Raw genomic sequence first — 17,024 nt, forward strand, 5'->3', positions numbered from 1 at the left:
TGAACATTATTTATGAAATTCTGTAAAACTGCACACACTTGTGGTGTGAATCCTTTTGTTCCTGAATCCAATCTAATATGAAGCATGTATTTGGTTTGGTCTACGTTGTCACCTATCTCTCAGCTTGTGCGTCAATATTTCTGATGGTGGATCTGGGTCCACAAACATCTAGTCACTCTTCTGAATTTTAATCAATAGGTCAAAAGTGCTTTTAACACTTTTGTCTTAATCTTACAAACTTTTACAGTGGAAAAGCTTCAGGAGAAATACTCAAAGATTCTTATGAATGCGAACAGATTGATGATGTACTTGAGGTTGCCTCAAGCTGCCAAGCCAGTACAACAGATACACAGACTAAATGCAACAATTTCTGCTCAGCATGATAACTGTAAGAACTAGAATGAGCAGGAGGGTGAGGTAGTAGTGAATGCAGAAAAGGCGCAGGGAAAAGTTGGGGTTCTTTGGGACTGCATTATTGTTCAGTTTAATATTGTCCAATTTAATAATCTATGTTTCTGTGTCAAATATTTAAAGTTCCTCAGTTAATAAAGTGGACTGTAGCTTCAGTAACTGTCAAGAATCCCCAAAATGTAGTATGGTTTAATAATTTGTTTGTAGATAGAAGTATTTCAAGTTTTGTCTCAGTCTATAAATAGCCACTTGCATTCTTTCCAAATTTTTTTAAACTTCTACTCCCACAGGTAGTGTTGTTTAACAATATGTTTGTTTTAAAATCTGATGTTGTTGTTAAAGATAAGGTATTTTTGCACATGTCAGAATGGGGTATTTCGGTAAGCTGTTATACTGTTCTCTATTTTTGAAATAATTTTGTTCATAAAGTATTGTTAACTGTGAAGTTTTGATTGAGTCAGTAGCTCATCAGTTTAAATCCCACCAAAACATTTCGCGGGAATTCTCCTCTTGAGTTTTCATCCACGATGGAATGCTGTAGGGTTTGTTGGAGGTGTCACCTATTACATGACAGGCCAAACAAAGGCCCAGTTTATCATCTTGATTTCTGTTAATGATTACATGGTACTTTCCAGTGAACAGGAAATAGTTCTACTAATATTCTGGCTAACATTCTTTCTGATTCAGTATATGGATGTACCTGCTAGAGTAGGTGCAAAACCTGACCACCTGTTGGGGAAATAAGGCAGGACAAGTGATTGAGGGGTCAGTGGGGGAGCACTTTGCGGCCAGTGGCCATAATTCTATTAGTTTTAAAATAGTGATGGAAAAGAATAGGCCTGATCTAAAATTTGAAGTTCTAAATTGGAGGACGGCCTACTTTAACAGTATGAGGCAGGAACTTTCGAAGGCGGAATAGGGGTGGATGTTCGCAGGTTAAGGGAAGGCTGGAAAATGGGAAGCCTTCAAAAATGACATAACAAGAGTCCAGAGACAGTGTGTTCCTGTTAGGGTGAAGGGCAAGTTTGGTAGGTGTAGGGAATGCTGGATGCTTAGAGAAATTGAGGTTTTGGTCAAGAAAAAGAAGGAAGTATATGTCAGGTATAGACAGCAGAGATCAAGTGAATCCTTAGAAGAGCATACTTAAGATGAAATCTGGAGAACAAAAAGGGGACATGCGATAGCTTTGGCAAATGGGGTTAAGGAGAATCCAAAAGGATTTTATAAATACATTAAGGATGATCGGGTAACTAGGGAGAGAATAGGGCCACTCAAAGATAAGCAAGGACATGTGTTGAATTCAAAGGCCTTTTGTAACAGTGTGGCAGAGTAGGGTAACCTGGATAAAAGTTATCAAATTTCTGTGTTTTTTTGCAGACAGTGTACTTCAGGCAACAACTGGTAGCAGCATGGTAGCCTTCCCCATTGTTTGCAAAGTGAAATCTGGACCAATACATTGAAGGCCAGCCTGTATTTTAATCTCCAACACCTCTCCCCTCTTGCACCACCCAACCACCCTAGTGAAGAAGGCGTTTGGTATGCTTTCCTTTATTGGTCAGAGTATTGAGTACAGGAGTTGGGATGTCATGTTGCGGCTATACATGACATTGGTTAGGCCACTATTGGAATATTGCATGCAGTTCTGGTCTCCTTCCTATCGGAAAGATGTTGTGAAACTTGAAAGGGTTCAGGAAAGAATTACAAGGATATTGCTAGGGTTGGAGGATTTGAGCTATAAGGAGAGGCTGAACAGACTGGGACTTTTTTTCCCTGGACCGTCAGAGGCTGAGGGGTGACCTTATAGAGGTTTACAAAATTATGAGGGGCATGGATAGGATAAATAGACAGTCTTTTCCCTGGGTTGGGAAGTCCAGAACTAGAGGGCATAGGTTTAGGGTGAGAGGAGAAAGATATAAAAGAGACCTAAGAGGCAACTTTTTCACACAGAGGATGCTAAGAGTATGGAATGAGCTGCCAGAGGAAGTGGTGGAAGCTGGTACAATTGCAACATTTAAGAGGCATTTGGATGGGTATATGAATAGGAAGGGTTTGGAGGGATATGGGCTGGGGGCTGGCAGGTGGGACTAGATTGGGTTGGGATATCTGGTCGGTATGGACAGGTTGGACTGAAGGGTCTTTTTCCATGCTGTACATCTCTATGACTCTAAGTATTGAATCTACAGTAGTTCTACATGTTTTTGATGTTTCATCCAATGTGGAACTGAAGGAGATGGGGGAAATACTAATTGAGTATTTTGCATCAGTGTTTACTGTGGAGAAGGACATGGAAAATATAAAATGTGGGGAAATAGATGGTGACATCTGTAAAAATGTCCATATTACAGAGGTGGTGGTGTTGGATGTCTTAAAACACACAAAGGTGGATAAATCCCGAGGACCTGATCAGGTGTGCCCTCAAACTCCGTGGGAAGCTAGGGAGATGATTGCTGAGATATTTGTAGCATTGATAGCCACAGGTGAGGTGCTGGAAGATTGGAGTTTGGCTAATGTGGTGGCATTATTTAAGAAAGATTGTAACAAAAACCCATGGAACTACAGACCGGTGAGCCTGACAACGGTGGTGGGCAGATTGTTGGAGGGAATCCTGAGGGACAGGATGTACATGTATTTGGAAAGGCAAGGACTGATTAGGGATAGTCAACATGGCTTTGTGCGTGGGAAATCATGTCTCATGAACTTGATTGAATTTTTTCAAGCAGTAATAAAGAGGATTGATGAGGACAGAGTGGTGGACGTGATCTATATGGACTTCAGTAAGGCGTTCAACAAGCTTCCTCATGGTTGGCAAGGTTCGATCGCGTGGAATACAGAGATAACTAACCATTTATAGAATTGGCTCGAAGACAGAGGGTGGTGGTGGATGGTTGTTTTTCAGACTGGATGCCTGTGACCAGTGGCATGCCATAAGCATCGGTGCTGTGTCCACTACTTTTCGGTATTTATATAAATGATTTGGATTGAACGTAAGAGGTGTAGTTAGCAAGTTTGCAGATGATGCCAAAATTGAAGGTGTAGTGGACAGTGAAGACGGTTACCTTAGAGTACAACAAGATCTTTATCAGATGGGCCAGTGGGCTAAGGATTGGCAGATGAAGTTTAAGTTAGATAAACGTGAGGTGCTGCATTTTGGAAAGGCAAATCAGGGCAGGATTTATAGACCTTGGAATGCAGGTTCATAGCTCCTTGAAAGTGGAGTCGCAAGTAGATAGCATAATGAAGAAGACATTTGGTGTGCTTTCCTTTATTGGTCAGAGCATTCAGTATAGGAGTAGGGAAGTCATGTTGCAGCTGTACAGGACATTGGTTAGGCCACATTTGGAATATTGTGCTCAATCCTGGTCTCCCTCCTATTGGAAAGATCTTGTAAATCTTCTCTGAACCCTTTCAAGTTTCACAAGGATGTTGCCAGATTTGGAAAGTTTAAGCTATAGGGAGAGGCTGAATAGGCTGGGGCTGTTTTTCCTGGTGCATTGGAGGCTGTGGGGTGACTTTATAGAGGTTTACAAAATCATGAGGGCTATAGATAGGGTAAATCAACAAGGTCTTTTCCCTGGGGTGGCGGGAGTCTAGAACTGGCAGGCATAGATTTAGGGTGAGGGGAGAAAAGTTTAAATGGGATCTAAGGGGCAACGTTTTTCACACAGAGGGTGGTGCGTGTATGGAATGAGCTGCCAGAGGAAGTGGTGGAGGATGGTACAATTAAAAGGTGTCTGGATGTGTATGTGAATAGGAAGGGTTTAGAGTGATATGGGCCAAGTGCTGGCAAATGGGACTAGATTAGTTTATGATCAGCATGGACGGGTTGGACTGAAGGGCCTGTTTCTGTTCTGTACATTTCTATGACTCTATCAGACTAGGTCACCAAAAACATTATCTGCTCATTCCAATCAGTTGCCAATTACTAGATCTTGCTGAGCACAGATTTTAAAAAATTCATCACTGGGATCTGGGTGTTACTGGAAAGGTTAGCAGTTATTCCCTAATTTCCTTCGAGAAAGTTGTAGTGAGCCAATTTATTAACAGTCCATATGGTATCGCAGTGCTGTTAGGGAAGGAATTTCAAGGATATAACTGAGAAAAAATGAAGGAATAATGAAGTATTCTCCAAACCATGTTGCAGGTTTTGAAGGTCTTATTGACCAGCAGCCATTGTTTTTCTGGGCGATAGAGATTTTGAAAGGTGCTGTCAAAGGGAAATTGATGTGTCGCTGCAATGTGCTGTGCATGGCACGTACTCCAACCATGGAGCATTTCTTACAGAGTCAGAGTTATACAGCATGAAAACAGACCCTGTGGTCCAACTTGTCCATGCTAGCCAGGTTTCCCAAACTAAAGTAGTCCCACTTGTTTGCGTTTGGCCCATTTCCCTCTCAACCTTTCCTATTCATCCACCTGTCCAAATGCCTTTTAAATATTGTAACTGTACCAGTATCTACCACTTCCTCTGGCATTTCATTCCACTAATGAACCACCCTCTGTGTGACAAAAGTTGACCCTCAGGTCCCTTTTAAAATCTTCTCCTTTCACCTTAAAATTATGCCCTCTAGTTTTGAACTTCCATAACCTAGAAAAAAGACCTTTGCTTTCACCTTGTCTATGCCCCTCATGTGGAGGGACAGAATGTTTTTAAGGTGCTGAATGGGGTACTATTCAGGTAGATTACATTGTTTCCATGGTGCTGAGCTTGCTTACTGCTGTTGGGACTGCACTCATCCAAGGTATGAATATTCCATCACTCCTGATTTGTACCTTGTAGATGCTAGACCGGCTTTGGGGAGTTGGGAGGTGAGGAATTACCAGTCTCTGACCTGACTTTGTAACCGCACTATGTTGACAGTTGGGGATTCAATGATGGTAATCATGCCATTGAATTCAAGGAGCAATGATTTGATTCTTTTTTGTTAGGTAATACCTGGCATTTGTATGGTACAAATGTTATTTGCCACTTATCAGTCAAAACCTAAATATTATTCCAAGTTTTATTGAATTTGGATATGAACTGTTTCAGTACCTGAATTGTGAGTGGAATTAAACAATGATCATCAGCCCATGACCCACTTCTAACCTCTGGACGGACTGGTTAGGACTGGTTTGGGAACTTGTTTGTGGATTGGACACTCCTGATTTAAAAAAAACAGTCAAGTTCTGAGGCTTAAATTATTGACCACCCTCAATTACTGCTATCCACATTTTGGGGTACACAACTTGATTATTGATTATTGCTTTTTCCCTAACACATTAGGACAATTTGCAAGAATGCCAGTTCAAGGGGATAAGCAACATTTATACTTGATAAAAGGTCAAGATGTGACTATACTGTGTTTTTAAGAGGGATTTGTTCTGTCCTGTTTCTCTTGCAGGGAGGCGTTGCCAACGGTGGAATGTCTACTTCAAAAGCAGTGGATAAATAGCTTTATGCTGTCCTAGTATTTTTTTAAATTAGACACAAGAAGCGTAAGAAGGTGAAGTCAGACTCACATAGACCCAGGGTTGTAGTTTTGTTCCCAATTGTTGAAATTGGGTGTTTTTGCTGTTGAAGCTACTAGACATAAATCTGTCTTTTGCTGGAGCAAAAAAAAATTGTATTCTCTTTCTGCTACAAGCTTATTTTTGGTGTTCCTTTCTCCTGGACTGGAAGAGATAGAAGTGAGAGGAATCTGTTTTGCTGTATTTGTCTTTGCTAAGGGTGTGTTTATGAGATGCTGCTATATTGTAACAGTTGATGACTAATAGTTAAATAATATATTATTTTGCTAAATATTTCAAGAGTTAAACTATGCCAATTTCTTTTGTTTGTGTTTGAACTGTTATAAGAATAATGTATGTTTTGCTTAATACCTAATAGTGGTCCATTCAAGTCACATCTGGAACACAGCCTTTAAGATAAGAGTTAGAGTCTCACTTATCTCCTTGATATATTTTTGAGATGGTTTGGTCTGGTCCATAATGAAGAACAGCAATACTTGCCCTAGTTAGCTAGATAGCATGACTTGGCAATGTTCCCTTTAATTCCCCCTTGTGCATGGTTCCATTAGATTAAAGTTCCACCATGTTTGTGCTCACCTTCAAGTGATGCTAGTGCATGGCACAATTCTGATTGTGCTTAGATGTTAATACTAACTGCTATTCAAAAATAATATGTGGATTACACTCCTGAACAGTTCTCAGGAACTGCAGAGTGCTGTATTAGTGCAAGTTTTATTTTGAAGTTAGATAGATTTCAAATCATTTACTTCATCTAGTCAAATTTTCCTTGCAAACATTTGCGATCACAATCTTTTGTAATACAGATCTCACTAACTTGTTTTATATTCTGTTGAAACAGGTTCTCTCTCACAGTCTCTGTACAGTGTTGCAAGTACCTCATAATCCAGTGGCTTTGGAAAACCATTTTAAGGACGATGATGAAGGACCAGTTTCTAACCAGGGATACATGCCCTATTTGAACAGGTTTATCTTGGATAAGGTATCTTTTCTTGATAAATTGATATTAAACCCAAACTCTGAATCTCTCTCTTATGTTGCAAGTTTAGTTTAATAATTCCTTGCACAGAGTAGCGGCTTTTGTAGTAAAATTAGTACCTATTGAGCTGAGCCTGGCTTTGAAGTAGTGTCCTTATTTTTGAGTTAGATGTTAGTGATGATATCTGCCAGGTGACATGTAAAAGTAAGGCCCTGTCAACCCCCCAAGGGGGTGTAAATGACAAAGAGCAGGAGACCCCTTCTGGTTCACACATCTATAAAACAGAGTGTTGGTCATTTACTCATTACTGTTAGTGGGATGTTGCTATGTATAGGTTGGCTGCTGCAATTTCACTTTTTGATGAATGCTATTACACCTCCAAAAAGAAAATACTTAATTGCTTTGAATCATTTTGGGATGTCCCAACGTGAAAAGTGCTACTTCAGTTTAACTACTTCTTTCTGTGAGCAAACCCAATTCTTAATTGTATACATGCCATGGTAGATGGAATGTAGCAATGAGCAAAATCCACTTTACTTTGTCAATCTCAGCTCAAATTTAAGCAGATGCTAAGTGACATGCCTAACAACATGCTTTCACATTTATGCTAAAATATGTCCAAGAAGAATTCAATTTTTAGTTATATTGTCATCATAATTGTAACATAAAAACAATGTATTGTGGATTCTGGAAATCTGAATAAAAAAGTCTCCAGGAATGCTGAACATAGACAGCAAGACAGACAGGTCTATGGAGAAAGAAAAAGCTGATTTTTTTTTTCGGTTGACATTCTTTTAACAAAATGTCATCCTTTTTATGCCTATTTTTGGAGGAGGAAATAAAAACAGAGGAAGCAGATTTCTTAAAATGGCGGAAGGACTTTTTTTCAAGTCTCACAATTGAAACTACCACAATGAGATTTAGAAGAGTGAGTATGCTTCGAGTTTGTGCAACTTCCCCTCCCTTGACTCACATTTTGATTCTGCACACTACCTTTTTCTTAGTTGTTTGTGTAATGACCACAAGAATATTTCAGTGCTTGCTTTATGTAAACTTCAGGAAACACATTTTTCCTTTTCTATCACACACCCAGCTGAAACCGGAGATCTGGGCAGTTCTCCATAATTGCCCTTCCCGAACAAGAAATGCCTTGTTAAAGGGCAGGCAGTTTATTGCTTCTTTAAATAAACAAGTCATTTGCATTTGTTAAAGCAGACAAAAGCTTTTAATATTTTAAACTTGAACAAAAATACATAAAATTGAAACTCAAATGTTTTAAAATTTGATCGACATTAAGTACTGTATTTTAATTATGAAAACAAAAAATCTTTATAGTTTAAAAATCTTTATAGTTTAAAAATCCAAGAATCTCAATAAATTATTAGCCTATTATTGCTGCATCATTTTCTCAAATATTCAAATAATACAGGTGTTTTTCATGATCTGAATAATTTGTCTACAGTTCCTATCATACCTGTATGTTCTTTGCACCAAGAATTTAACTGTATTCTTGAAGTAGCCCTTACATAACATACAGATATTACTCACTGCTAATAAGTAAAGTCTGTATCAAGCCAATAAGCATGAACATTAAATCTTCATGGTCTACTGCTTTTGAAAAGCATGTTAATGGTAGTCTATTTTAAAATAATAGAGAATTGTTCATGTTATTCTTCAGAGTAAATGATCTTTCTGTGGGTTAAAACAAAACTTCAGCTTATTTTTCAAAGGAAGAAATCATATTGAACATTCATGATCAATATCACAAAAAGCAAATAATGTTGAAAAGGACGGGATAAAAGTGGGGTAAGTGAGGAAGTAGTTGATGAGGTCATTCTAATCCTGACTTTTAAAATGGTGAAGTTTATAATGGGAAGGAAGATCCACATTAGCAAATTCTGTCATCTTAGGAAATAATAGGCCAGAGCAGGAGAGTTTTTTTTAGCAAGTCGTGATTTTGACATGGTAGAGACTTTAGAAGGATGAAGCATGTAGGAGACTATATTTTGAGCTTGGATAGGTGCAGGAAAGAAAAATTTAGAGGAGTAATGATTGATTTTAGCAATGTTAAAAATAAACAAGAATTTACGTGTTGGAGAAGGTGTGATAGGGCAACCAGGACAACTGTAAATCTTACTTATGAGGATAGATTCAAGGATAAAATTTATTTTCTTCAAATTTAGTGCGGACGGCTGTCTTTGAAGGTTACAATCCACTTTAATGGTTTATTTAAAATGGCAAGATAAATAAAACCAGAAGGAGTACATCTATAATCTGTATCTCCAATTAATCTAGAATTTAGGGGCTATTTGTGCTTGCATTTACCCAACCTTATTCACCACATTTTGAGTTTAGATACTTCTGTTCTAAGCTTTTATTTGCATTCATCATAGTCTTTGTTAATCTGCGTCTATTTAATATATTGTGCAGAACCTGAAACATCGACTCTGCTACTCATCTGCTGCTGCTTGACCTGCTGTGTTTTCTCCTGCTTCACATTTTATCAACTCTGACTCTCCAGCATCTGCAGTCCTCATTATCTCCTATTTAATATGTACTGCATTCTCCTCTTGCATTATCCAGCATTTTTCTTTTTTCTTGATTTTAGTCTTTTCTACTTACTTATGCTGAATGTTCACTAATGTAACCTTCCTGAACCAGACCTGGCCTTTCTATGAAGTCATTGGTTCTATTTTTGTTGAGGTACAATACATCCACATCCCTTTTGCATTTGATGTTAAATCCTTCCCAGAGTGCTGCTTCTGCCCCAAGAACCTGAAACCACCCCCCCCCCACCTCTGTATCATGTCACATTTTGATGTTCTCCATCATTTAGTTAACATTGTCACTTGTGCGCAGTACTAGTCCTAATATTTAACACTTTCCTCAATTCAGGGAATCTGACATTAGAGACAATCAAACTTTTTAATTGGCACTCACAGGAAGTGGCCATATCTGGCTGGGCCAGCATTTATTGACCATCCCTAAGAGTCAACCACATTGCTATTGCATGTGAGCTAGACCAAGTAAGGATTGCAGTTCCTTCCCTGTAGGACATTAGTGAACCAGTTGGAGCTTTGACTATCAATGATGGTTTCATGGTCATCATTAGACCCTTAATTCCAGATTCTTTATTGAATTCAAATTTCACCATCTGCCAGGGTGGGATTTAAAGCCAGGTCCTAGAATATTAATTGAATTTCTGGATTGATAGTCCAGTGAAAATACTACAAGACAATTGCCTTTCCTCCTCCTAGCTTGCTCACTGCCTTCCCCAACCCTGCACAATATTCTGCACCTTCTCCACACTCTGGCATTAGGAAGGCAACATACCATGCAGAACTCTCCATGAGAGGATTTGTGAAGAATCAACAACTGAATTGTTCTCTCATTCTTGACTGAAGTTGGCACTGTCTAAAGTTTCCTCTGAATCAGTCACAGTTTTGTTTTAGTGGCTTAGTTAGGGGATAACATCGTTAGGGGATAGTTCAATAGATTACAAGGTAGGTTAACAATGCAAAAGGTTATGTTATTGTCGGGACCAGCAGCAACAATGGCCCTGCAGCCTTTTCAGATATTAGTTGAAGGCTAGTTTGTATATGAACATATCTAAGTGGAATAGGAAATAAACATAATTTAGAGTCTGGGCAGATTGGTCCACCAAGGCGCATAGTCCTGGTATTTATTTGAAATTGCAGTTCATTGTGCAGTGACTATTGTCCAATTGGGTACTTCTGAAGTATTAGGCTGTTATTGTAGGGAAGTATGGCAGCCAAATCGTAGACAGGAAGTTCATGTATTGGCCAGATTCTGGGAGGATGCCCTGCTCATCTGTAAATAGGCATGCTTGAGATGTCAGGACGGACCTCAGTGTAAAATCTTATTGAGAAAATGACACTTGTGATAATGTCCCAGTCAATTCTGCACTGAGGTATTAATCTTGCTCATTTCTCTGAGAGTAACAATTTTGCCCACAGCTTTCTAACTTGGGTGAAAATACTGTCACTGGCTCTTGACTGGTCACTATTCTGAACACAATTCTAATATAGATATATCCGATAATAATTGCTGGGTATTTCACCAAGGGAAGGGAAAAAATTTAATTCAAATACAAACATTTTGTGTTTCTGGGGGTTTTTTTTTGCCTTTGTTTGAAGGAATGTATATAAATTTTCTTTGTTTTAATTAATTTAAGAAAACTTATTTCTCAGGCTGTTTGCAAATATTAAAACATTGTCAAATGTGTGAAGGTGGTGCACTTGCACAGACACGTATGGGTCTGTTCAACCTGACAAGAGAATGATGTGGAAAGCAGAATGGGTTGAACCACTTCCATGTAGTTTTAACCAGGTATCTTGCCTGTGACTTTCCAATTGAGCATAAAAAGAGGCCTCTTTGTAACTTAAATAGATGTTTGTGCTTGAACTTTTCTGCAAGTATCTAAAAGAAGGCCGTCATGGGATGAAAGCACAGTTCTTGAAGGATTAATGCTGGCAAGTGCTATGATCGCTCGTAAGCTGACAGGTTTTATTTGTTTTGGTATGATCATTTTTAGAGTTTAGAAATGTGTGCCTTTTAACATTGCAATCTTCTGTGAATCTATAAATTAGGCCATAAGACCATAAAATATAGGAGCAGATTTAGGCCATCCAGCCCATCAATTCTGTTCTGCTGTTCGATCATTGCTAATTTGTTTCTCAACACCGTTCTCCTGCTTTCTCCACGTAATCCTTATTCCCCTTACCAATCAAGAGCCTATCTATACTCTGTCTTAAATGCACTCAATGACTTGGCCTCCACAATCCTCTGTGGCAATGAGTTCTACAAAGTTACCACCCTCTGGCTGATGAAATTACGCCCCATCTCGGGTCTAAAGGGTTTTCCCTCATCCTGAGGCTGTGCCCCTGCATCCTAGTCTCTCTTACTAGGGGAAACACCTTCTCCACATCACTCCTTCAATGCCTGTCAGACTCCTGTAAGTTTCAATCTGATCCCGGGGCAAAAGTGAGGACTGCAGATGCTGGAGATTAGAGTTGAGAGTGTAGTGCTGGAAAAGCACAGCAGGTCAGGCAGCATCCGAGAAGCAGGAGAATTGACTTCTCGAGCAAAGTCCTTCATCAGGAATTCATCAGCCCATTCCTGATGAAGGGCTTTTACCTGAAACATTGATTCTCCTGCTTCTCGGATGCTGCTTGACCGACTGTGCTTTTCCAGTACTACGCTCCCAACTTCAGTCAGATCCCCCTCAACCTTCTAAACAATATCAAGTACAGAACCAGAGTCTTCAACCATACCTTAAATGCCAAACCCTTCATCCCGAGGATCATTATAAATCTCCCCTTCCAACAACATCCTCATTAGATATGTGGACCAAACCTGCTCAGAATATTCCAAATGCAGTCTGTCCAGAGCCCCTCTCAGCTTCAGTAGGATGTCTTTGCTCTTGCATTCTAACCCTCTTGAAATGAGTACCAACACTGCATTTACCCTCCCAACTGCCAACTGAACTTGCATGTTAACCTTCAGAGAATCCTGAACTAGAGCTCCCAAGCCCCTTTGTGCCTCAGATTTCCAAAGCCTCCCTGCATTTACAAAATAGCTTACACTTCTAGTCTTCTGACAATATTGTATAACCTCACACTTTGCCACATTGTATTCTACCTGCCACTACTTTGCCCACTCTCCTAGCCTCTACAAACCCTTTTGCAGCCTCCCTGCCCCTCAATGCTACCTGTCCACCTCTGCCTATCTGTGTTTCATCTGTAAACTTAGCAACAATGCCCTCAGTTCCTTCGTCCAGATCATTCATATGTAACATAAATAGCTGCAGTCCCAACACTGACACCTGCAGAACTCCAGTAGTCACTGACTGCCATCCTATAAAAGATCTCTTTATCTCTACTCTCTGCCAGTCAGCCAATCCTCTATTCATGCCAGTGCCTTGCCCATAACATCTAGGGTTCTCATCTAGTAGCGTCCTATGTGGCACCTTGTCAAAGGCCTTCTGGAAATCTAAATATATCACTTCTATTGGCTCTCCTTTGTCTAACTTACTTGTTGCCTCCTCGAAGAATTGTAACAGATTTGTCAGACATGACCTCCCCTTGACAAAGTTGTGCTGACTCAACCCTGTTCTACTCTGCACTTCCAAGTACTCCACAATCTCGTCCTTAATAATGGATTCTAAGATCTTATTAAGAATGGGTGAGGTGCCAAGAACTGGAGAATGGCTAATGTTATATCTTTATTTAAGAAAGGGTGTAAGGAGAAGCATGGGAATTATAGACCTTTGAGTCTGACTTTGGTGGTGAGTAAGTTGTTGAAAGTGATTCTGAAAGGTAGGATGTATATACATTTGGAGAGGCATGGAATAATTTGAGATAGTATGGTTTTGTGCAAGGGAAATGATGTCTCTCAAACTTGATTGAATGTTTTGAGGAAGTAACCAAGAAGATTGATTGAGGGCAGAGCGGTAGACGTTATTTACTTGGACTTTAGTAAAGCATTTGACAAGGTTCTGCGTGATAGACTAATTAGTAAAGTTAGATCACACAGAATTCACGGTGAGCTGTCAATTGGATACAACATTGGCTTAACGGCAGGAGACAGAGGATACTGGTGGAGGATTGTTTCTCGGACTGGAGGCCTGTAACCAGCGGTGTTCCACAGGATTGGTGCTGTGTCCACTTTTGTTGTCATTAATATAAACGATTTGGATGAGAATATAGAAAGCATGGTTAGTAAGTTTTTGAATGACCCCAGATTGGTGCTATAGTAGACCATGAAGAAGGTGGTTTAAGATTGCAAAGAGACCTTGATCAATTAAGTCAATGGGCTGAAGAGTGGCAAATGGAGTTTAATTTGGATAAATGCGAGGTGGTGCATTTTGGTAAAATAAACAAAGGCAAGACTTATACTATTTATGTGTAGGGTCTTGGGTAGTGTTGTGGAATGGCGATACCTAGAAGTTAAGGTACATAATTCTACGAAGTTGCATCACATGTAGGGTGTTTAAGAAGGTGTTGAGAATGTTTGCCTTCATTGCTCAGACTTTTGAGAACAGGTTGTTCTGCTAGGGTGGCACGGTGGCTCAGTGGCTAGCACTGCTGCCTCACAGTGCCAGGGACCCGGGTTCAATTCCTGCATTGAGTGACTGTGCAAACTCCACACAGATATTCTCCTTGCGTGTGCATGGGTTTTCTCCGGGTGCTCCAATTTCCTCCTACAATCCAAAGATGTGCTGGTCAGGTGAATTGGCCATGCTAAATTGCCCATAATGTTAGGAGCATTAGCCAGAGGTAAATATAGGGTAGGGGAATGGGTCTGGGTGGGGTTACGCTTTGAAGGGTCAGTGTAGACTTGTTGGGCTGAAGGGCCTGTTTCTATACTGTAGGGAATCTAATCTAATCTAAACATGCATGTTATTAAAGCAAATTTTCTGTAACACAATTGACGAATTGGGTACACAGTTCCTAAAACGCAAATTTTTAAAACATGCGTTGGCTATAGTGCAATTTCATTGCCAACAATTTTATGTACTATTTCTAAAGCGTGATTTTTCTCTAATGCGGAGTTGCACAAGAATGCTATCGTCGCGTTATAGATGAACTACCTGCGTAGGAGTTGAGTTGTTACATTGAGGTTGTACAGGAAATTGGTGAGGCCTGTTCTGGAGTACTGTGTCCCTTGCTGGTCTCCCTCTTATAGCAAGGATATTATTAAGCTAGAGAGAATTCCGAAAAAATTCACCATGATGTTGCTGGGAATGGAGGGTTTTGAGTTATAAGCAGAGGCTGGATAGGCTGGGGATTTTTTTCAGTGGAGCGTAGGAGGTTGAGAGGTGACCTTATAAAAGTTTATAAAATCACGTGGTGTAAAGAAAAGGTAAGAGGCAGGTGTCCTTTCCGAGGGTGGAAAATTTCAAGACTAGGGCCATATTTTTAAGGTGAGAGGTGAAAGATTTATACAAGATATGAGGGGAAATTTTGTTTACACAGAGACTAGTTTGTGTGTGGAATGAACTTTCAGAGCAAGGTACAGTTATAGCATTTAAAATACATTTAGATAAGTACATGAATAAGAAATGTTTTGAGGCATATGGACCAAGCGCAGGCAGGTGGGGCAAGTTTAGTTTGGGATTATAGTAAGCATGGATTGCTTGGACTGAAACGTCTGTTTCCATGCTGTTTGGCTTTGTAAACAGAAGTTGAATTACTTGGATTCCAAATAATTAAATTGAAAGTTTGGTATTTTAATGATTTTCTGCAGAACTTGCAAATCCTTCATGATGTGACTTGAAGTTGCAAAGGGGGAAGTTGTGACTTAGCTGCTAACTGAGCTAAACTGTAATTGTGTAACTTTATTAAGGGTTGTAGTTGTGGTTTGGTCTACAAGGCAACCTTGTACAGTTAAAGATTTTAATCAGCTGCATAATTAATATATTACTAATTGCTCTCATTTATCTCCCATTTGATTAGGAGAGCTTTGAAGTACATTGAATAGAATTAGCCTTTTGGAATTTGTTCTTGACCAACTACTCGGTTTCTATGGTGAAGGTTGTGCAGCAGAAGCAATTAAAGTTTCCTTATGCTTGGTGAATGGAACAACTTGCCATGTAGTGATGCTTAGTGTTTCTGCTAATGCTACAAAGGGGAATTCTTGGTGGCATGGACTGGCAGTGGACATTCTCATTGTTATTAACATATCTTGGAAAAAGGATCAAACTTTTTGACTGAAAGTTAGAAATTTAAAGAAATACAATCACCTTGTTTGCTTCAGCTTTTCCTGAGCTCTTCCTAATTATTTTTATTTATTTCTTCCACGCCCTTCCTACCCTGTTAAAGGTTCAACCAAACAGCTTTGATAAATCTGACTTCAATAGGATGTGCTGGACTCTGTGTGTCAAGAAAAACCTGAACCGCAACAATTTACTGATCAGTGATGATGATACTTTTAAAGTTTGGTGTATCTTCAATTTCCTGTCAGAAGATGTGTATCCTCTCATCATAGTTCCAGAAGAGGTAAGTTCGGGAACCTTCAAATAAACAAAATCAGCATGCTTGGTTAGGGGAAGATCAGACGGACGTGGTGAGTTTCTGTTGTGAAAGCTGTGCCTGTACAACTGCAATCATTGTATGCTGAAGGTTTGGAAATGGAGGTCAGAGACGTGGAGGCTGACTAATACTGTATAGTGAACTGCTGTGTCCTGGATAATGATGAGCTTCTTGTGTTGTTGTAGGCACACCCATTCACATCAGGGTTCTATTTAATCTTTGGACTTGAGACTTATGGGTGGTGAAAAAGGCTTTGAGGATTTGAGACGTACTTCTGAGAACTCAACTGCCCTGTTGTTTCAGTGAATGGGAGAGAAAATACAGGAGAGGAAAGGAAGTCATTTCACTTTTAAATTATGATTAAGTCAGAATTTAAATGTTGCCAAAAGAGACGTGTATTTGAAGCTTTTCGTCTTACAGTCATCAGGACTGCTTCCTCACAACACCAGGGGGACCCAAGTATGATTCCAGTCTTGTGTGACTGTGTATGTGGAGTTTGCACAATCTTCCCGTGTTTGCATGGGTGTCCACTAGTTGCTGCAGTTTCCTTCCAAAATATGAAGGTTAGGTTGATTAGCCGTGCGAATTACCTTGTAGTGTCCAGGGATGTACAAGCTCATTGGGTAACCATGGTAAATGTGGGGTTACAGGGATAGGGTGAGGCCTTGGATTTAGGTGGTTTGCTCTTTGGGGGTCAGTGCAGACTTGATGGGCTGATTGGCCTCTTTCTGCATTATAGGGACTCTTGGTGGTGGAGGGTTGTTTTTTAGACTGGAGGCCGGTGATCAGTGGAGTGCCACAAGGATCGGTGCTGGGTCCACTTCTTATCATTTACATAAATGATTTGGATGTGAGCATAAGAGGTACAGTTAGTAAGTTTGCAGAGGGCACCAAATTTGGAGGTGTTGTGGACAGCGAAGAGGGTTACTTCAAATTACAATAGGATCTTGACCAGATGGGCCAATGGGCTGAGAAGTGGCAGATGGAGTTTAATTCAGATAAATGCGAGGTGCTGCATTTTGAGAAAGCAAATCTTAGCAGGACTTATACACTTAATGGTAAGATCCTAGGGAGTG

General features: G+C 39.8%; 1 protein-coding gene across 1 annotated transcript in view; it reads left to right on the forward strand.

Moving 5' to 3' along the window:
- The window catches only part of swap70b (switching B cell complex subunit SWAP70b), a 135,011-nt gene that overhangs the window by 13,424 nt on the left and 104,563 nt on the right, over positions 1-17,024 (forward strand). Inside the window, exons 2-3 of the mRNA XM_043705901.1 lie at positions 6,758-6,898; positions 15,739-15,915. Of these exons, the coding sequence (XP_043561836.1) occupies positions 6,758-6,898; positions 15,739-15,915 (318 nt within the window). The remainder of the gene's footprint in view (positions 1-6,757; positions 6,899-15,738; positions 15,916-17,024) is intronic.

Source organism: Chiloscyllium plagiosum, chromosome 16 (genome assembly GCF_004010195.1).
Source record: "Chiloscyllium plagiosum isolate BGI_BamShark_2017 chromosome 16, ASM401019v2, whole genome shotgun sequence".
Classification (NCBI taxonomy): Eukaryota; Metazoa; Chordata; class Chondrichthyes; order Orectolobiformes; family Hemiscylliidae; genus Chiloscyllium; species Chiloscyllium plagiosum.